The 22,389-nt window shown below is 45.6% G+C and overlaps 1 protein-coding gene and 1 long non-coding RNA gene across 4 annotated transcripts in view; one reads left to right on the top strand and one right to left on the bottom strand.

Annotated features, from left to right (window-relative positions):
* Window positions 1–22,389, bottom strand: part of LOC138976363 (protein HIRA-like) — a 68,063-nt gene that overhangs the window by 31,530 nt on the left and 14,144 nt on the right. For 2 of the 3 annotated variants that reach the window (XM_070349220.1, XM_070349222.1), the window contains exons 10-15: window positions 21,659–21,709; window positions 20,580–20,639; window positions 16,977–17,047; window positions 15,082–15,187; window positions 6,678–6,899; window positions 5,302–5,399 (exon numbers count right to left, since the gene is read on the bottom strand). In XM_070349220.1, the coding sequence (XP_070205321.1) occupies window positions 5,302–5,399; window positions 6,678–6,899; window positions 15,082–15,187; window positions 16,977–17,047; window positions 20,580–20,639; window positions 21,659–21,709 (608 nt within the window). The remainder of the gene's footprint in view (window positions 1–5,301; window positions 5,400–6,677; window positions 6,900–15,081; window positions 15,188–16,976; window positions 17,048–20,579; window positions 20,640–21,658; window positions 21,710–22,389) is intronic. The other variant, XM_070349221.1, reaches the window with a different exon arrangement.
* LOC138976364 (uncharacterized) lies at window positions 403–4,255 on the top strand. Its single transcript, XR_011458962.1, has 2 exons — window positions 403–1,243; window positions 2,947–4,255. It is a non-coding gene; the product is annotated as an uncharacterized lncRNA (long non-coding RNA).

The following is a 22,389-nucleotide window of genomic DNA, read 5'->3' as shown; positions in this document are numbered from 1 at the left end:
CCCAAAGAGGACGTAGTTGGGGAGCACAGCCACAAAGTTTGGCGTAGTGTACGTGAACAAAGCGATCACTGAGTCAGCAGAGACTGGCGTTTTCGGACCCAAAGTAGGTCATAGCAATGGCGGAAAATTCGCAATGCGGTGCAGCAAAGGAGAAGGAGAGTTCTGGTGTTTCAAAAGAAAAGGCATCCAGTGATTCTAACAGCGTGGAAGCTGCATTAGAGAAAATGGACGCGCAGTGGACGCGAAGGTTCGAAATGTTTGCTGCCGCGATCGAACAGCGCTTCGCAAAAACTGACCGGAAGAGGAAGCGTGTAAGTTCGGAAAGTGATTCTGATGTGACGTCAGACGTTCCAAAAGATAAAACGAAACCGTCACCTTCGAAAGATGACGATGCAAGATACGCATCAGAAGGTGAGATTCAGGATGACACGGTTTCCGTTCATCCTAGTGATCAAGAGGAAGATTTGATCGCAGAACTAGACAAAGATCTAGAAGGGAAAGAGAAAACTAGTGCAGCTGTAGCTACTTCTCTTGCGGAATTGATCAACAAGAAATTCCGGAGTAAGCTTTCCGAAGAAAAAACGAAAGATAGAATGGAGAAATATGTCAGGCCCGAAAATTGCGGGGCACTACAGACACCTTTGGTGAACCCAGAAATATGGAAGTCTATGACTGGGGAAGCAAGGAATAGTGACATAAAATTTTCACACATGCAGAAAGCCATTGCTACTGCCGGCACAGCACTGGCAGAGAGCACTCAGACTCTGATCCATGCAAAGATAAATGCAGATGCAGAATCAAGGAAGAAAATTGGTGAAGCCATAGAAAAGAATGGCGATGCGATTGCTCTGGCAGGTAGTGCTTTTCATTCTCTTTCTATCCGCCGCAGGCAAGGTATCCGGCCGTTTCTAAATGCAAACCTTGCTGGTCTTTGTTCTGATTCTGTTCCGGTCAGTGACAAGTGGTTGTTTGGGGATAACCTAGCAACTTCCATGAAGGACATCAAAGAAATGGACAAATTGGGGTCAAGTTTGACACCTGTGGCAGGTCCAAGTGGGACTCAGAAAGCAAAGTATGGTGGTGCTAATGCTATGACTAACTACCGCTACAAGCCACATTTTTTAGGGAAAAAGAACAGTCACTGGAACCACTAGAGGGGTCGAGGCAGCCAAACCCAGAAACACTTCGGGGGGAAGGCACGCCCTCAGTACAGAAGAACCTAGGCACAAAATTGGTCGATAAGGTGAGTGACTATTACAGATCGTTGCCTTTATTATGTAAACAACTGAAATTAGAAGCAGAGAACTTTGAAGGTGGTCGTTTACAACGGTTTTACCCAGTCTGGCAAAAGCTTACTTCTGATCCAGAAATTTTGGATACAGTTAAGGGAGTAAGGCTAGAATTTGAAACTGCTGAACTTCCTTCGTCAGCCTGTCAGGCAACATTGAACCAAACAGAAAAAGAAGTGATTGACTGCGAAATACGTAAGCTTTGTAAGAAAAAAGTTTTGTCCAAGTGCTTGTCAGTGCCTGGGGAACACTTGTCCCCGGTATTCACACGTCCAAAAAAGGATGGGTCACACCGCATGATTCTGAATCTAAAACGCTTAAATCAGGACATTACTTATAAGCACTTCAAAATGGATACACTCCAAGTTGCCCTGAATTTGGTTACACCAGGCTGCTACATGACATCAGTAGATTTGAAGGATGCATATTACACTGTGGCTGTTGCAGAAGACGATAAAAAATTCTTGAGATTTCTTTGGGAAGGACAGCTCTGGCAGTTTGATTCTATGCCCAATGGACTGGCTTTAGCTCCAAGAAAGTTTACCAAGCTCATGAAGCCTGTTTTTGCAAAATTGAGAGAGGATGGACATTTGTCTACCTCTTTTTTGGATGATTCTCTTCTTGTTGCAGATACTGAATCTGAGTGTATTGAGAACGTTCTGGCGACGGTGCAGCTTCTTCGCTCTCTTGGGTTTGTGGTGCACCATGAGAAATCAGTGCTTGAGCCAACACAGAAAATCCAGTACCTTGGAGTACTGATTGATTCTATTGCAATGACAGTCTCTTTGACCAAAGTTAGATCTGATAATCTTATTGAGTGTTGCAAGCGTGCTTTGAAAGTCCAGCTCATCACAATTCGAGATTTGGCTAAAGTCATTGGGAAGTTGGTGGCTAGTTTCCCAGCAGTAAGGTATGGGCCACTGTTCTATCGTAAACTTGAGAGTGTAAAAAAGGCTGCTCTGAAAAAAGAAAAAGGCAATTATGATAGTTGTACGGTACTTTCTGTTACAGCCAAAGATGAGCTGAGCTGGTGGATAGAGAATGTGAGCACTGCATATAATGTCATTGCAGTTTCTCAGCCTGATATCACGGTAGCGTCTGATGCATCGCTATCAGGATGGGGCTGTGTTTGTGAGGAAGAAAGATCAGGTGGACTGTGGCTACCCACTGAGGCTGCTTTCCATATAAACTACTTGGAGCTCAAGGCAGCATATTTTGCTCTCAAGTGTTTTGAGTCTAAAGTGAGCCAGAAGCATGTGCGTTTACTGTTGGACAATTCCACTGCTGTTGCCTGTATTAATAATATGGGGACATCTCATTCTGACTCTTGCAATGACTTAGCATTTTGTATCTGGCAGTGGTGCATTGCAAGGGGAGTGTGGTTGAGTTCTGCACACATTCCTGGTAAAGAAAACACTGCAGCAGATGAAGAATCCAGGAGAATTAATGTTGATGCTGAGTGGAAACTCAACAGTGATGTGCTGGAAGAAGCGTTGGTTCAGCTGGTAGTTTCACCTCACATTGATTTGTTTGCTTCCAGGATAAATACTCAGCGTTCCTGTTATGTGTCATTCAAAGCTGATCCAGAGGCACATGCTGTTGATGCATTTTCACTCTTTTGGCAAAGCCTAACTTTCTATGCTTTTCCTCCTTTTAGCATAATCCTGAGAGTGCTCCAGAAGGTGCGCAGAGACAAGGCTTCTGGTGTCATCATCGTTCCAGAGTGGAAGACACAGGTGTGGTGGCCAGTGCTGCTGAAGCTGCTGACTACAGACCCGGTGAGGCTGCCGTCCTCCATCAACCTGCTGTCTTTGCCAAGTCACCCCAGGACGAGGCATCGTCTTCTACCACGCCTTCAACTTCTGGCATGCAAGATATCAGGAGCAGATTGACTCATCAGGGGTTTTCGGGCCAAGCATCTTCCCTTATGTTAAACTCCTGGAGACCGTTGACTCAGAAAGCCTACAACACCTACATTCAGAAGTGGAAGCAGTATGTTAATGACAAAGATATAGATGTGCTGTCACCTTCAGTGGTGCATGTTTGTAATTTTCTGGCTGATCTCTTTGACGCTGGAGCGAGTTTCAGTGCTGTGAACTCTGCTAGGTCTGCTTTGTCCGCTTATCTTCCGCGTATAGACGGTTTGACTATTGGCAATCATCCAGAAGTGTGTCGGTTACTAAAAGGTGTTTTTGAGCAGAGACCAGCTTTGCCCAAGCATTCTGACACTTGGGATGTAGGAAGTGTATTAGACTATCTGTGTACATTGCCTGATACAAGGGAGCTAACTTTGAAACAGTTATCTTCAAGAACAGCTTTGTTGCTTTCATTACTCACAGGGCAAAGAGGAAATGCCCTGCATTTGTTAAAACTTGATGATGTGAGATTGTTTTCAAATAAGTGTGTACTGTGGTTTTCTGACAAGCATAAGCACACCAAGCCTGGGGTTCATACTGAGCCAGCTGAAATTTTTGAGTTTGTACAGAATCGTAAACTTTGTTTGATGGATCATTTGAGAGTGTACCTAGAAAAGACTGAGAAATTGAGGAAAGGGAGAGAACTCTTTATTTCATATCAAAAGCCTCATGCACCAATATCCAGGAATTCTTTTGCCAGATGGGTGAAGGAAATGTTACGACAGGCAGGTGTGGACACTGACAGTTACAGTTCGCACTCAACCCGCTCCGCGAGTTGCTCGGCGGCGGCAAAGCAAGGTGCTAATTTGTCAACAATCCTGAAAGCGGCTGGCTGGTCGTCTGAACGAACTTTCATTCGGTTCTACAAGAGAAATGTGAAAGAAAAATCTAACTTTGCACAGTCTGTGCTTGATAGTTTCGTTAAGAAAAACTGAACATTCGGTTGGAGTTTAAAATCATGATGTAATATGAATTTGTGCCAAATTGAATTTTGTTCAAGTTATTGTTCAAACAGTTCTGTAATGCCGAAATAAATGTTGGCAATTGCAATTGGATTCTCATGTTTGTTTCGCAGTCACTAGGGGCTCTAAAGTCTCACGTGACTACGTATGACTAAAATTAGGTGATAAATAATTTAATAATTAAACTAGGCTTACGTAGGAAGGTGAAGTTTAATTAGAATTATTTTGAGCCTAATGGCAGGAAGGAGTAGTTACGTGCCCTCCCTGTCTGGCTCAGAATGAATCTGATTGAATGTATCCCTCCCTAATATGTAAGCCTAGTGACTGCTCCGAGCTCTAAATACTGGTCTTCCCTGGGCGCATGCGCTGATACTCACGTAACTACTCCTTCCTGCCATTAGGCTCAAAATAATTCTAATTAAACTTCACCTTCCTACGTAAGCCTAGTTTAATTATTAAATTAAAAGGGGAGTTCCACTGTATGAAGTGTGAGGTCTGAATACTGACTCATTGTCTGTCTTTTTAAGAGGTAGTACACTATGTAATACAACTAAAAAAATGTTTAATAAGAAATTGATACAGGTGTGAAAGAATGAGAGAGTGCGTTTGATGTGATGTTATGTGTATGAGTAATGTGTGTGTGCGTGTCTGTATGGTGTGCATGTGTGTATTTGTTTTGTGTGTGTGTCTGTATGGTTTGAGTGTGTGTATTTGTTTTTGTGTGTGTGTGTGTGTGTGTGTGTTAGTGTGCGTGGATGCATGTGGGCATGCATGAGTTTGTGCGTGAGTGCGTGCGTGAGTGTGCACGTACATTTGTGCGTGTGCGTGCACATGAACATAAGAGCAGAAACACACATAACCTGAATCAAAAAAACAAGAAAGGTAAGTTGTTGGCACGTTTGTTATTGACAAAAATACATTACATTCATAAGACCCAACGGTATTTTAAGTGAATTGTGTATTACGCACACAGAAGAACAAAACAAACAAGAACATAACCTGACACAACACACACACCAACCAACCAACCCACTCACCCGCACACCACACCAACACTGCCACACACACACACAACCCCCCACACACACTCACCCCCCCCCCCACACACACACACACACAAAAATGCCTACTCACCCCACATCAGGCTGGGGAGCGAGGAAGATGGGAGTGATGCGCCGTGTACCGTCCGACGTCCTGGTCTCGATCTGTTTATCCCGGGGCTGCGGACACATCTGAGTCATCAGATCCAATCAACATGCTCAACTTTAGGTTCAATACAAAACATTTCCTCTCAAAACAAAAAGAACAAGTAAAAGAACTGTAGGTTTAATGGAACGTTTATTATTGACAAAACGAAACGTTACAATAACAAACGTTTCATTAACCTACAATTCTTGTTTTTTTCCCACTGACCGTACTGATCCTATTATCGACAATCATGCGTACAAAATATGGCGAAATCGTATGGGTTCCCAGGTCTGCATAACATAGGAATCCTCCCGTTTGAACGTCATGCCTTTTCTTTCGAAAATGGGTCAAAAAGGACACCATAGTTATAGCGTTATGTACTGGACTAGTGTTGATGTTAACCACTTGACTGCCTTATGACGGATATACTCGTCATGCGCTTGTGCAGCCGCAGCGCCTTAGGACGGGTAAACCTGTCTTCTCCGTTCTGGGATTTTCCAGAAATGCTACGTCACTGCTGACACACAAATAGCAGCCAATGGCTTGGTAGGATACCTCATTCTCATGAATAAACATAAATGGTGATGCGGTTTTGCATCTGAAGGCTATTTTCGGCCTTGGCGGGCAGGAAAGGGGAGAGAAAGCTCGACTCGTCAAAATGGCTAACGGTGACAGTCGACCGGGCCCTAGTAGGGAAAAACAAAGACGGACTGACGCTACAGGCGGTGCAAATGATTATGGATACTGACAGGGGAAGGGGGAGATCTTCTTTCGGACGATTCGTTGGAAACAGGTAGATGACAGTGATTATGATCCTTTCTTGGAGCAAGCAAAACAGCCACCTGTGTTTGATCCACAGGCACCGGAAGATGCGCCGGACTGATTTTTCAAAAGTTCATATTTAAACATCATTATAAGCCAAACTAATTATTATTTCCATGTTTAGACACTAAAAACAGATTCTTGGTTCAATTTCCTTTAAAAATAACATAGGTTTTACTTACCTACCTACTGCCAGTTTGGAGCTAGAATTTTTTGTGAATTATTACACCCCGAACTCCAAAATTCCCTGGCAATCAGGAATGCACATAAGTAAGTTTTGATTGGCAGCGAAAGGGTTAAACCATCATTTCCTCAAGTTTTAAACTCAAAGTACGTTTCCAAAGTAATGATATTCTACTTCAAATTCAACTGTTTGAAACATAAGTCAAATTCTTTCGTTCCAAGTGCCATGAACAAGCCGCGGGCAATGCAGCCTTGAATTCTTTCTTTCTTCCTTTTTTTTTCTTTCTTACTTTTCTACATAAAAAAAATCAGCCCACCTTGAAAGGCATATCCCCGTTTACAAAGATGGAGGATGAAGACTTGGACGGCGTGCTCATGGCCCCGAGGGAGGCCTCGCTGTGTTGTTGCTGATGTTGCTGCTGCTGCTGTTGCTGCTGCTGGAGATTGAGTACTGCGGCCGATTCGATGATCTGGGACGGAGCATTGGGCGTCTTGTTGGCAAGGATGCTCTTACCGTACACTTTCTCCAAGAATGCTTGCTGTGTGAGAAGAACAATTTAAACAGATAATTTAAGATATGCAAGTCATAAGAGGTGTCCTCCGAAATCCGCGTATGCTGCCTGTAAAAACCCACTTGTGCAAAAACATGAGTGAACGTGGGAGTTTCAGACCATGAACGAAGAAGAAGAAGAAGAAGAAGAAGAAGAAGACAAGAGGTTTTCTTTTCTTCAAAATACAAATGGTGACAGGGAAAGTGTTGTTTCGTTGTTTATTTAACTACTGCAGGGGGAGGGGGGGGGGGGGGGGGGGGGGGGGCTGCCTGTCAGTGATTTGCAGATCTATTAGAACAAGACAAGACCTACTTTGCGCAGCAATAAGCCTTAAAAGTCCTAGCCCCTCCACCTTACTGAGAGGTATGTTCTCCTCTTGAGAAGCCCCTGAAGCTAAGAAATGTCCATATAATTTGGACAAGAAAAATGGGCTATCTCCTGTGTTTCAGATTCACAAAAAAGGCGGGACTGTGCAGATCTGCGTACAAATCCCATCCCTGAAAATGGAAAATTTCCTAAATAAATTATCATTTAATTAATATACTTACCCGAATCACATTAGCATTGAGTCACCTGAGATGCTTATCACTGAAAAACGCTTACCCGGCTAAAGAATTTAAAGGGAAGCAACCCCATCACCAAAACGAAAGTGAAAGTAGCTTTGGTAATGGGCCAGTACACCGGGAGTTACCTCCCATACGGGTGTATGCCACGTCACTTCCTCTAGGAACACGTGCCTATTATCATACGGCTTTAAAAAATCTTAAAACCATAAGCGGGGCAGGTGGGAGGGAATACAGTATGTGATTCGGGTAAGTATATTAATTAAATGATAATTTATTTAGGAAATTTTCCATTTAATATCATATTCTTACTCCGAATCACATTAGCAGATAACATCAACAAGGCGGTGGGCTAGAAATGAATCAAAACTCACCATCAAGTTCTGGACAGGAACTGGCCTGCTGCTATGAGCGCTGGAAGGCCTCTGGAGCCATCCTGTCGAAGAGCTGTGACGTCCCGAAGATAAAAGTTTATGAAAACATCTTCGGAACGCCAATACGCAGTTGTCAGCACCTCCTCTAGACGTCTGGAGCGCAGAACTGCCAGAGAGGATGCCCACGCCCTCGTCTCATGGGCTCGGGCCGAGTCAAGTGGCAAGGAGGGCATAACCCCCCCCCTCTTTGTGCGCCTCCACTCATAAGCCTGCTTGATGAGCGAGGACACCCACCGGGCCAACGTTACCTTCGACAAATCTTTCTCGCGCCTAGTAAGGAGAGAGATAAACAACAACTTCTGAGAACCAGACCGAATCGGCTGAGTCCGGGCTAAGTACAGACGAAGTGCCCTCACAGGGCAATTGACCGAATCGGGGTCACCCGGGGCCAACGCGCTGGTCAGAGCCTTAACTCTAACCAGCGGAGAGGCCTGCCCCGGAGACTGATTCTTGGCCAGGAAATTAGGCCGGAAACGCAAAGATGCGGAACCGTCCGGCTCAAAGGAGATATCTCCAGGCTGACCCGACAGGGCGTGGACCTCGCTACCCCGTCGGGCCGTAGCCAACAAAAGGAGAAACAGCGCTTTGCGAGTGACATTGAACAGACTGGCCTCGCTTAAAGGCTCAAAATCCGCAGAACGAAGGAATTCCAGGATTAAAAACAAGTCCCACTTGGGAGCGGGCAAACGAGCTTTAGCTTCCTTAAGAGCAGCCCCTTTAATGACTGCAGCTATAACGCCCCCGACTCGAACAGAACGACCAATCTGCTGAAGAGTCGCCGAGATAGCGGAGCGCCGGACCCTCAACGAGGAGACTGAGGCGCCCTGTGAAGACATGAAAGAGAGGTGGTTAGCGACCTGAATAGAGCGCGGAGCCACCGAACTCACCCCTCTAGCTGAACACCAGGCAGTCCATGCCTTCCAGTGGGAAGCATAAACTGAAGAGGTGGACGCTCTATGCGAGCGAGCCACCAAGTCCAGAGTCAAAGACGACGCCCCAGAGCGCTTCAGCGAGTCCCGAACAACTTCCACACGTGAAGCTTCAGAAGACTGGGCTCCTCGTGTGGAATGCCTGTTCGGGGCTGCACTAGTTCCCCTCGCACGAGTGCGAGAGGAATGGGGGGCCCTTGGGCAAGCCGAAGAAGATCTGGAAACCAGACCTGCGACGGCCACAGAGGAGCGACCAGAAGAAGAAGGGCCGGCTCCTCCATCTCCGCTTTCCGGATTACTCGGCTGAGTAACGGAAAGGGAGGAGTCTGAAGATCTGTATGTGCCCCCCAACCCTCCCTGGACGCATCTGTAAAGAGGTCCAGGTCGGGGAGGGGCACGACGATCGGAACACCTCTGCAGACCCACTCCGTGTGCAACCACGGAAGGGTCGCAGACTGGAACCATCCCTGCAAAGGGATGAGGGCGTCCCAGTCCACCAGAGGAGAGTCCACAAACGGCTTCAGCGCGAACTGAAGCGGACATTTGTGGACCCGGCCCAGTGAAACCAGAAGAGCCATAGACTCCATCTGCCCCAAGATGGAGGCGAGCGAGCGGATGTAAGCCATCAGGAGAGGTAAAGTGGAGCGAATCTGAGCTTGGAGCTTGTCCACCCTTCTCTGAGAAGGCTGGACAGTCCAAGCGACCGTGTCGAAAGACATCCCCAGATAAGTGAATGTCTGTGACGGGGTCAGCTCCGACTTTACCCGGTTGATCGAGAACCCCAACCAGTTGGATTCTCGAAGAACCGTCAGGGTATCCTGCGAACAGCCGCTCTGGGACTGGTTCATGATGAGCCAGTCGTCCAGATAAGCCCGCAGACGGATACCCTGGGACCTCACCAGTGCACAGACCTGTCTCACCACCATGGTGAAAATCCACGGTGCGAGAGACAGCCCGAAAGGGAGTGCGCGAAACTGGTAGATCTGATCTCCCCACCGGAAACGAAGCCATTTCCGGTCGGTCGGATGCATAAGAATGTGAAAGTATGCGTCCGTGAGATCGATCGAGGTCACCCAGTCTCCTGGGCGGAGAGAGTCTCGGACAGAGGCTGGCGTCTCCATCTTGAATTTTATCTCCCTCAAGAAAGTATTGAGGAGAGATAAATCCAACACGGGACGCCATCCTCCTGATGCTTTGGGAACAGCGACCAGACGCCCGTAAAATCCCAGGGAGCTGTGGACCCGAACTCTCTCCACCGCGCCCTTCTGCTCCAGGGAGGCAATTTCCGACTGCAAGACGGAACGTGCTTCCTGCGAGAAGGGGGGCTTGAACCGCGGAGGCACTCGGGTAAGAGGCGCCTTTTCCTCCCGCCAGAGTAGACGGAAGCCCGAACTCACCACTCCCACAATCCATTGGCTGTCTACTACCGACATCCAACGAGAAAGTGCCCGGGAGGGGCCTCCCGCCATCACCAAGGTGGAGGGCGGGAGGGAGGTGAGATCGGGAGCGCTTCATTGGGGGTGTGGCTTACTTCCAGAGCCGCCACGCCCCCTCCCCGATGCCGTCCTCTTCTTCCCACCACGAGCGGCCGGCGAAGCCTGCCGCTTCTGAGCTGGCTTGGGGTTAGACGATGTCTGAGCCTGCTTCTGTTTAGAAGGCTGAGACTGTTTCACCCCCTTCAGAGTGTAGTCAAGGAACTGACTGTCCTTGTTTGACTGAATCTCCTTCTGTCTGGCATCCAGTGCCAGCGGACAGAAGAGAGACTCCTCTGAGACCGGGGAGACTCTCAAGGTCTCCCTAGTAGCCAGCTCCGTGAATTGGGACTGCGAGAGGAAGAGATCCCTCCTGCAGAGTACCGCTTGGGTGTACTGCAGGGAGGAAAGACGCAATTGTTCCTCATTGACCTTGGCCAATGCGGTCAAAAGCGCAGAGACATCGTCCGCATTCTGTTCTTCACTGAGAGTGAAAGGAACTAGCGAATCGGTCAATGCCCGAGACAGAGCCCGAACGAGAGTCTCCGCAATGGAGGACAGTTCGATCTGCCGACGTCCAACCTCCTCAGCAGAGAGGAGGGAAGCCTCGGAAACCGGCAAAACCGAATCACGCTTGATCGGTTTAGTCAGAAGAGGCAGCAATTCCCGGGAAACCGGAAGGGTAGCCCTAGGGAGTGCAAAAGACGCCAGCCAATTCTGGCTCTGATTGGGCATGCCAAGCTTCCTATTGGCCGTAGGCACGAAGGAAGAGGCTTGGGCAGCTGAAGCCACCCACTGCTGAGCTGATTCCGGAACTGGACCAAAAGGAAGCAGTAACGGAACAGGCACTGGCCGAATACCACTCCCCGCATGTGCTGGACGAACCAGTGAATGCGAAAGTTGGTAAGCCACTGACGGAGACTCGGCGAACCGGAAGGAAGAAACATCCTCCTGTGCCGGCCGGAAGTCCGCCATGGCAGAAGGAACGAATGATGCGGAAGAGTCCGCAGCCACCACCCCTTCAGGAAAATAACGAGACGTTACTTCCGCCGCGACGTCAAGAACAGACTTGAGCTTCGACGGAAACACGCCCCGCGACTCCTCGCTGACCACTGATGGAGCATCAGAATAGTCACACGTGGAACCATGACCGAAGTCACCAGTTCCGGAAGCAGAAGCATGCCCTGGCAAACCGGAAACCGGAAAAGCCTGAGCACTAACGTCATCCTGCCGCCCAAAACCCTGTGAAGGTAAAGGGTAAGCAGGACGACCATCCGCAAAAACCGGAGCTGGATGAGCTGACGTCACTCCCCCGACTGAGTGGAGTGATGCCTGCTCAAGCCTAGGCGCTTGAAAGCCGGAAGGCGCACGCTGTAATCCACTATCTGGTATCCGGAAGGAACCACCAGAAGAGGAAGAAGCGTTTCCGGCCGAAACCGGAAGTGTAGTCAACGGAACCGCAAAATGCGGAAGTGAAGACTGCACTGGTTGACTTCGCGATCCGGAAGGACCGGAAGTCAGTGAATACTCCATCCTGCCGCGACCGCCGTAGCGTGCCGGAGCGGACGGATCATCACTTCCGGCAAGTGCCGGAAATGCGGCAGTCGAAACCGACTGCCGCCGCTGTTCGAACAAGTCCGGGGCCTCGTAGGTTATCGCCGGAAATGAAAGATCAGCAAGGTATCGGTCGTGACCCGATGCGAAAGAGCTGTCCCCCGAAGGAGAACGTCCAGGCGCCTCACGAGGGCTATCGGACCAGCTCTGCTTACCAACCGACGCTGAAGAGGGAGGACGCTGCTCCAAGCCGGAAGTGGAGGACAAAGACACGGAAGCCAATGCCCGGACGTCACTGCCAGATGCCGGAAACGCCGAACTGCTGGCGACGGAACGCTGAAATTCTGCCTGCACCAAGCTGCGGATTTCTGGAACCAGTGACTTTAACAGAGAGGAAACCAACGCACCTTGTCCAGGTGCTAACAAAGAAGACGAAGTCTCCGATGTAGAGACAGGTGCAGAAGTAACAGTAGCGCTAGGCGCCGCAAAAGAAGCAGAAGTAGTAACAGCGCTAGGCGCCGAAATTGGTACAGCCAACAAAGTGTTACGCTCTTGGTCTGTAACAAGTAAAGTTGCTTTGGAAGAGGAAGACTTAGCCTTAATTTTCCCCTTGGGGTCCGACTTGCCACGGCGCTTGTCTGAATCAGACATGTTGACAACAACACGTGGCAACGCGAAAAAATTTACTGAAACATAAGTCTAAACGACTGGAAAATTCAGTAAACACACGCACTAATGCGTTAACAAAATACTATAGCTAAACTTGCCCCACAAGCAGAGGCACGGAGAGCTACAAACAAAGTCACACGAGCTAGAAAACTAACTCACACAACAAAATGGCGACACGCAAGACACTGACACAAACGTCAACAACACGTGGCAAAGTAAAAAGATTTACTGAAACGTAAGTCAAAACGACTGAAAACACAGTAAACACACACGCTTACGCGTCAACAAAATACTAAAGCTACACTTGCCCAAACAGAAAGAGGGCACGCAGAGCTACTAGCAAAGTCACACGAGTTAGCTAACTAACTCACACAACAAAATGGCGAAACACGCAAGTCACTGACACACAAGTCCGTAAAAAACGGACAACGTACAGTAACGAAACAGCGCAAACAACCAACAACAAACGGGAACGAGCTCACCAAACTGTAGGCAAGGCGAGCAGACAAGCTGGGTAACGTGGCCGGCGGGTGTCACTCAAACACACAAGGTCAGCCACAGAGCGTCAAAAAGTGAACCGTCCTCTCCGAGGTGAAAAAGACGTATGATAATAGGCACGTGTTCCTAGAGGAAGTGACGTGGCATACACCCGTATGGGAGGTAACTCCCGGTGTACTGGCCCATTACCAAAGCTACTTTCACTTTCGTTTTGGTGATGGGGTTGCTTCCCTTTAAATTCTTTAGCCGGGTAAGCGTTTTTCAGTGATAAGCATCTCAGGTGACTCAATGCTAATGTGATTCGGAGTAAGAATATGATATTAAATTCAAATTACAGTGGAACCTCCGCTTTTAGACTTCCAAAAATCTGAGAAGATCAGGTCTTAAAATGGATGTGTTTTTTTTTGTTTTTTTTATTCTCTTTTTGTACATTTTTTTTTTTTACATGAATATGCTGTACATTACAGGACATCACCTAACCGAAAGGACAGAATCATATAACAGAAAAGCACACTTGGACAATTACAACATACATGGGGTGGGAAGATGGAATGAGGAGGGGGGGATGTTCAATGGTTTGGTGGTCGCATTATCAAAAGGTTTTAAGAACGAAAAAACCTAAGGGTTACATCAAAACGTGCATATACAGGCGCCAATCCTTTTAGAATGTATCTACTGTATTATTCACAACTGCGTTATACTTTTCACAAATAAATCTTTGCTTAAAGTTTCTACTAAATGTCTGAAAATGAGGGGTCTTAAGATTAATAACACATCAAAAGCTTTATCGGTGACTACATTGTTCGCCACTCCAAGAAGAACCAGTTCTTTAGACAGTTTTAAATTGTCGCAATGGGTGCAGTTCGCCTTTAGCCAATTTACAAATTCTATCCAAAAAGTCTGCACTTTATCACACTCCCAAAACATATGTAAAAGGGTTTCTTCATTTCTACCACAAAATGTACACAATGACGTATCCACAATTTTTCGCAAAAATAGAAACCTTTCTGTGGGCAAAATTCTGTACAATAATCGGTACTGGAACCATCTCAGACAAGTGTCATTTGTTGTTTTAAAAACATGTTGAAAAATAGCCTTCTTATCTAACAAACAGTCTAAAGATTCAGACCATTTTTCGATACATTTTGGGACCGTAGTATGTTCAATCAGTTTTTTGTAAATAAGTTGTGTCTTACCTTTACAAATACATTTCCACACAATGGGCTCTGTCATAATAAAATGTTTTTCAAATTCTAAGCCGATTTTTCTCTGATATTTCTTAACAGCCTGGATTACACCTTGATACAATACAAAATCGCCTCGCACATTTGGATATTTGATTTTAAACGCATTATAGGATAAGTATCCATTTTGTCCCAAAATATGACCAATCTGAGCTATTCCATTGTCGATCCAATTTTGAATGTACACTGTCTTTTTATCTCTCCGAATATTAACATTATAATGTAAACATTCTGATACAAAATCGTTAAAGGTTATAGGGTCCAAAAGGATGTGTTTTAACCCTTTACCACCTGACCCAAAGTCAAGCTATCCTTATCTGAATCCTGGACGATTTGGAAAAATCACAGTTCAAGATCGGTTGATCGCATGTTGTTGATCTAACCATAGAGCTATAAGCACAGGTCCATGATCTAACGACCAAAGCAAACCGAAAGTACGTCACCGCGCCTCCACTTCGAAGTACTACATCCGTTTGATCGCGAAAGTGAAAGTGCGTGACAAGGTGTATATCGGGCGGAATAGGGCGATTCAGGGAACGCATAAGGCACTCCCTTCAGGAGGAATCGGGCGATTCAGGGAACGCATAAGGCACTCCCTTCGGGCGGAATCGGGCGATTCAGGGAACGCATAAGGCACTCCCTTCGGGCGGAATCGGGCGATTCAGGGAACGCATAAGGCACTCCCTTCGGGCGGAATCGGGCGATTCAGGGAATACATAAGGCACTCCCTTCGGGCGGAATCGGGCGATTCAGGTGGTAAAGGGTTAAAAGGCGCAGGTACCACTGTACAGCATTGTGCATGGTTACCTGGTCATCCTTGGGCATAGGGACACCAATCTCCTGCTCATCAAAGCCTAGGTAGGCCACAGACCCGTCGATGGAACAACACACCAACTCCAGGCCTGTACGGCTCCTGTAATGGAACAGAAATAATGAAACCTCAACTCACCTTCACGGTGGATTCAATAATATACATGTACCTTCAAAGCTCTAGCTTGGTTTAAACTAAACTCATTAAACGTATTGAGTTTTTTAATCTCTCAGCGATGTTCGTACCTCAAGCGATGCAACCGGAAGTGCTCTTTTATATGAAAAACCAAAAATGGTACTCTTCCGTTGTCAAGCGATAATGCAAACATTCTACTCGCTAGTAGCAACAACAAACATTGCGTAGCTTAGTTCCTCACTTTGCCGTTTTGTACCCCCTCCTCCCCACTCGCCTCCTTGAGCTTTTCTACTGACTGAATATCATAAACATTTCAACGAGGTTCATAATTATGTTAATTACTGCTTACAATGTTCTTTGTTTTATGTTATTTATGTGTTCTTCATATCGTAGCGTTGTGTGGACATGAATGATTGTGATGTGTATTGTTATTACGTTTATTCGCAAAAGAATAAACTTTGCCCTTGAGTAGACCAGTGTTGAGTTTGATTTATTCCATTTATGACAGAGTTAGAGGATGAAAGTCGCTTGTACGTTTCAATGCCTGTTATTCTCTCAGGTGCAGGTAAATCGTTCTGTACAACTCTCACTTAATCTCTTGCACATGCTGTAAGCATTAACCCCTTCACTGCCCACCCCGTATGTATTACGTGGTCATTTTTGGTTTGTCCTACGCCCATACACGTACTAGGTATGTGGCATTTACATCAGCACTTTTCAGGACATTTGTGAAAACTAAATGGGAGGTAACCACTGTCCAACTTCTTGATGGGGTTTAAACACAGTTCTTTCCCATTGACATATCGCGCATACGGAATATGCGCGATATAAGACTCATTGATTGATTGATTGACCAGCAATACCAAAATGCTGATATACTGTGGCAGTGAAGGGGTTAAGACCACTTCCTTCCTTTTGTTTCTCAGATCTGAAAATAGCGCTATGTCTAATTTGTTGAAGATAATGAAATTTGTTTGTTAACCCCTTCACTGCCCACCCCGTATGTAATACGTGGTCATTTTTGGTTTGTCATACGCCCATAACCGTATCTCATACGAGGGATTTGTGTCAACAACATTTCAGGACATTTGTGAAAACTAAATGGGAGGTAACCACTGTCCAACTTCTTGTAGGGGTTCTAAACACAGATCTTTCCCATAGACCGTTCGGATAAGTTACTACCACGTGTTGAAAACTGTGTTATAAAATAATGTAGAACCGACTATAGCATTCAGCCGCCATTCACAATGGCGCCCGAAAGTCGGACCTCAACTCGTAGACCTGTTTTCAAGCGATACAGTGTTCTGGAAGCTCTACAAGAAGTGATTTATGGATTACCACACAGAAGAATACTTTTATGGGCTGTAATGTGAGTACCTGATGTTTGACACCAGTTTTAGCAGTGTTTTGTGTGGTTTTACGTGCTGCAATGTGTGTGTGTGTAAGTCCGGAAACTGTAATTTTTGACAAAAATGGTCATTATATCAATTTTTACTATAACAATCACAAACAAAGTCCAATGATCATGTCATCCTATAATAGCCAAAACACATGCCAAAGATCTAAGAGATATCTCAATAAATGATCGAGCAGTGAACAGATTAGTGAACCTACCGAAGAAAGCGAAATTTTGCCCTGGCACACAGCAATACCAAAATGCTGTTATACTGTGGCAGTGAAGGGGTTAAATCGCCCATTTGCGCTATCAGCATGTGAAATGTTTTAAATGCAGAAAGACACCATGATGTCAACCTACCAAGAAACATCCAGGACGGACCCTTCGAACATGTCATGCATCACCACCAGGGGGCGTTTGAGTGCCGTCAACTGAAACCACAAAGAGGTTGAAGAAACAATTAGCACATTGCATTGTTACCTCCCTTTTAAGACCCCCCAATTTAAGATTTCCTTCCTTTTAACACTTTCTACCCCACCTATGTTGACCAAGTTTGTTTGTTGCCAAGACCAACTGTGCTGCAGCAGGTCACTCAGAATTGTAGTAACTGTGTATCAACACCCTGGAATGCAGGCATTAGATGGACGTTACAGGAAGCGACTGAAGCTAACATCTTTCTTTCTTTATTTGGTGTTTAACGTCGTTTTCAACCGTTCAAGGTTATATCGCGACGACTGAAGCTAACAGTCTGAGCAGATATAACCGTACCTGGTCAGATAGAGCCATATGAGTGGGTACGGATATATCCGTCCCTGGGAGACAATGAGTTAAAGGCACAGTAAGCCTCCCGTAAACCATCACAGATACGGTCAGGCTTTTACACACAGTACAAACACCCTTTCATTTAAACACTCACCGATTGAGAACATCCTAGGTGCCCTCCGTAAAGAGCGAACAATTTTCAAAGAATTTATTTTTGCGTGGTTTATCTTACCCCTGAGCCATCGTGAACCCGTGTGATCCAGTTTCCCTTTTTCACAATGTAGTCGTCAGTTAGTTATTTGAATGCGACTATTTACAATAGCACGTTTTTATGCACGAAACAAACGGCTGTGGTTCACAAGAACTCTAGCGATGGCTTTTGACTGTTGAGAGGAACGGCGATATGCACTGATAAACCGGCGTCGTCTGCTACGACCCTTGCGTGACCCTGCTTCCGGTCTTTTCTTTTTTCAAACTTTCACAACTTCGAATTGTACTGATCTTGTCTTGATGAAAAAAGAATTCTTTTATGATTAAAGAATGTTTGTGTAACAAGCTGTCAATTTATTATTTAGATTTTAAAAGTTAGGTCTAGCGCAAAAACGCACCACGGTCCAAAAACATTTTGATAATCATCGATTCACGGCTATCGCAGGGCCGGACCAAGTTCGTTTGAGGGGGGGGGGGGGGGGTTTCCAACTGAAGGCAGGGGTTCAAAGTCCACATTTTTTTCCTCTGAGAGGTACATTGGATGGCGAGGGGGGGGGGGGGGTCCGGAACCCTAGGAACCCCCCCCCCCCCCCCCCAGATCCGGCCCTGTATCGCCAGTTTACATCGATAGAATGAGACCCGAAGGGAAGTAACTCATGTTTGACCTGAGTTCAGGATGGGTCCAAAAAGTGTTCGAGACAATCTGCAAAATTAATTCTTTAAAAATTGCTCGCTCTTTACGTAGGGCACCTAGGATGTTCCCGTTTGGTGAGCGTTCAAATGGAAGGGTGTTTGTACTGTGTGTAAAAGCCTGACAGTATCTGTGATGGTTTACGGGAGGCTTACTGTCCGGGCGTGAATTCCGGTATTCACAACAGCCGTCTAGCACCAAAACGAGGCGCCATTGCTGTTGAGGCCAAGTACACAAAAATAAATTCTTTGACAATTTCTCACGCGCGACAGAAAGCATCCAGGATGTTCCCGTTCGGTGAGCGTTCAAATGGAAGTATGCTTGTACTATATGTAGACGCTCGGGGATCTCTGTGATGGTTTACGGGAGGCTTACTGTGCCTTTAAGACCCTGCTTTTTTAAAGATTTTTTGTTCATAACCTCTGTAAATGTACCCCCATAAGCGGTTCCACTGTAACAACACTGAGGGATGGCATTAATCAGAAATGTTCAGGACAGTGGAACCTGCCTATAACAGGACTGGGTGGCCGAGTGGTAACGCACTTGCGCTCGGAAGCGAGAGGTTGCGAGTTCGATCCTGGGTCAGGGCGCTAGCAATTTTCTCCCCCCTTTCCTAACCTAGGTGGTAGGTTCAAGTGCTTAGTCTTTCGGATCAGACGAAAAACCGAGGTCCCTTCGTGTACACTTACATTGGGGTGTGCACGTTAAAGATCCCACGATTGACAAAAGGGTCTTTCCTGGCAAAATTGTATAGGCATAGATAAAAATGTCCACCAAAATACCCGTGTGACTTGGAATAATAGGCCGTGAAAAGTTAGGATATGCGCCGAAATGGCTGCGATCTGCTGGCCGATGTGAATGCGTGATGTATTGTGTAAAAAAATTCCATCTCACACGGCATAAATAAATCCCTGCGCCTTGAATATGTGCGCGATATAAATTGCATAAAATAAAATTAAAATAAAAAATAAAATACCTGCGCTTAGAACTATACCCACGGAATACGCGCGATATAAGCCTCATATTGGTTGATTGATTGATAACCACCACGCAAATGATCGCCCAAAAGTTGTAGGCATGTGGTTGCTGTGGAAAGGTCAAGTATATAAAAAAAATATATAAAAAAACTTGTCGGGTATCCTAGGGAGGTCATTGTGGGCAGGTGGTCGTTATGGAGGGGTGGTCACTAGGGCCGGTACGACTGTATTTTATAGGTACAAATCTCACAATACTGGACTTGAAATGGGGTGACCATTCTTATGCTACTATGATTTATTTTCTTTGACAAACTTAACCAAACAGTCATAAAAGTTTCTGCATTTTTTGACAGACAGTCAGACCTTGGTGTCATCTTTTTCATACTGTCAAACAGCTTTACGGAAAAGAACAGCAAAGTTTTCGGTGACTTGACAAACGCCTTGGTGTTTTGTCGATGCCGACGCAAAACAACATCCCTACAGTGGTACAGTGGAACCTTTGCTTTAAAACCTCCTAAAATCTAGGAAAATTTGGTCTTAAAATAGAGGGAGTCTTCACACTTTCTACCCCACCCATGTTGACCAAGTTTTTTTTAGCTGAGACGAGCGGTGCTGCAGCAGGTCACTCAGAATTGTAGTAACTGTGTAGTAACTGTGTATCAACACGCTGGAATGCAGGCGTTGGATGGACGTTACAGGAAGCGACTGAAGCTAAAAGTCTGAGCGAATATATCCGTACCTGGTCAGAGAGAGCCATATGAGTGGATACGGATGTATCCGTACCTGGGAGACAATGAGTTCAAATGGAGGTAAATTTAGTGACGCTATGAAGAAATCATACGAGATTATTAGGTCTTATAGTTGAGCATGGCTGCCAACCTTATGACTATGAAATTCCTGTGGGAGTCCGGGGTCTCAGAAGGTCCTTGTCCGACTTGTCCACAAAGTCATAGTTCGTCCTATACTGCGGTAAAAACCTCACTTTAGCCTATGGTTTTTAATCTTTATGGCGGCATCTCTTAGAAGGCTAAAACCGGAAAGCAGGACAACTTATTTTCCGTACATGCGCAGATCGACTTGGCTCGTCTTGGTTAACCAGAGCGTCTTTTCACCAGTTTTGTCTCCCAAAAAGAGGCTGCTTTCACAAATTATTTCAGAAAATGTCCTTTTCGGGAAAATCGAACAAATTTCAGGATTTCATGACAAATTTCAACCATCGGGAGATTCCCGAAAAATTTGGGAGGGTTGGCAGCTATGGTAGAGTCTTATAATGAAAGATCTAAAATCGGAGGTTTCACTGTACAATCAAATGTGGCAACTCACCCAAATAGAAAGAGACCTGTCTTTACTTCCGATCGCGCAGCAGGAATACTGTTGCTGCTGCTGCAAAACAAAAGCACAATCAATTAAATTTAAAACAAAGAAATCAATACCACTTAAAAAGTCAAGATTATTTTCTTGAAATGATATTTTTTGTGCAATCTGGGTAACCATTCAGAAAACCAGTACAGAGATCCTACAAAGAAAGACGTTTGGGGCTTGCCAAAAGTGCCCCTACATTGTCGGTTGCCTGTCAGGACAGGTGTACTTTGGTAAATATATATATGTATACAGTGATTCTTCGGTCTGTGCCATACGGCTGTTCTCAGGGCTTCACTTCTGCCCCCTTAGCTGCAGGCAGGCTGAGATCAGTTTAGCCCCCAGCCTTCCCCCACAGCAGAGACAACACAGCAGCAGAAGGCTCGGTCAGTGCCAGCCGCTGATAGGTCCCATCTCCGTGTATAGCGCGGAAATATTTGGGTATACAGTGGTACCTGTGATGAAAAGACACCCCTGGGACCAGCCAAAAGTGTCCCCACATTGCAGGTGGCCTTTCATGACAGGTTTACTTTCGTAGAGATAATATAAAAAGGGACAAGAGAAGGTGTCCTTTTAAGGGAGGTGTCCTCTCATGGGAGGGTCCACACATTGCAGGTACTGCTGTAACAAGCAAGCGAGCTTAACAGTGTGCTGACCGCAGCTGTTGGTAGCCAAATCATGATTCCCTCTGCCCTGGCTATTTGAACCTCGCCCCTTTCCCAGCTAAAATCCAAGCTGTGGCCGGTGAACTCTTGTCAATCATTCTATACACGTGTGTGAAGTCCATGACGTTTGCAAGTGTTGTTGGTTCAGTGCAAGACACTAAAGAGGCACCCACATGGTGTTCTCCTTACCTTGGGGTCAACGTAGAACTACTTGGTGACTACGTTCACCTACCATCCAATATTAAAGGTCCTCGTCTACATTTTTATACAGAAATCAACATTAAAACATTAGAAAGCCGACTCGTATTACCTACAAATATCAACAATACACCCTCCTTCGACCAATCAAAACTTGACTAAATGTAAACAGTAACTTACCTTGTCAGAAGACTTTTTGATATGCTTGGACAAAATCTTTGGATTGAATCTCTGCAAAACAAAAGAGCAAGCAAAATCAGTTAACGTTTTCAGTCACTACCAAGCAGATGACAAAATATACAGTCAAGAAACTCACAGAAACAACATAGCAGCCTCCTTCTCAAACCCTTGTTACAGCAACACCACTCTATGAAGATTAAAGCAAAAGCTCTCTAACGTCCTGAATTGTGTTGTGAGTAATGTGATGTGGTGGCAAAAGACAAATATGTGACCCTCCACCACGAAATGAGTCACATGTCACCTTTGCATGATGTTCATATTTTTACATTTTCCTAAAGAATGCTTTATGCTCTATCCAGTGGTGAAAACCGTTTTAGAAAAGAGCGAAAACTGTTTGAGTTATAAGCCTGTGACTAAGGTGACCCTCACACTGTTACCAGACACTCCCCGGACTTATATTAAGCCTAGCGCAGAACCGCGCGAGGTGACATGCGACTCATTTCGTGGTGGAGGGTCACATATACATGTTTATGTACAATGAAAATGGACATTAAACTATTCTTCATAAGACATAAGATTTTATTTCAACCACGTCCATTACACAGGAATACATGGTTTAAGCGTGTTTATTCAAATTCTCATACACACGTTTCAAACAATAACAACATTAAGAACGTTAACAAGCAGATTGCTTATGGACACGTTCTTGAAATTATAATCAATACACATTC

Source organism: Littorina saxatilis, linkage group LG9 (genome assembly GCF_037325665.1).
Source record: "Littorina saxatilis isolate snail1 linkage group LG9, US_GU_Lsax_2.0, whole genome shotgun sequence".
Taxonomy (NCBI): Eukaryota; Metazoa; Mollusca; class Gastropoda; order Littorinimorpha; family Littorinidae; genus Littorina; species Littorina saxatilis.
The sequence above is the reverse complement of the archived record's forward strand: the minus strand, read 5'-3'. Positions and strand labels throughout refer to the sequence as shown.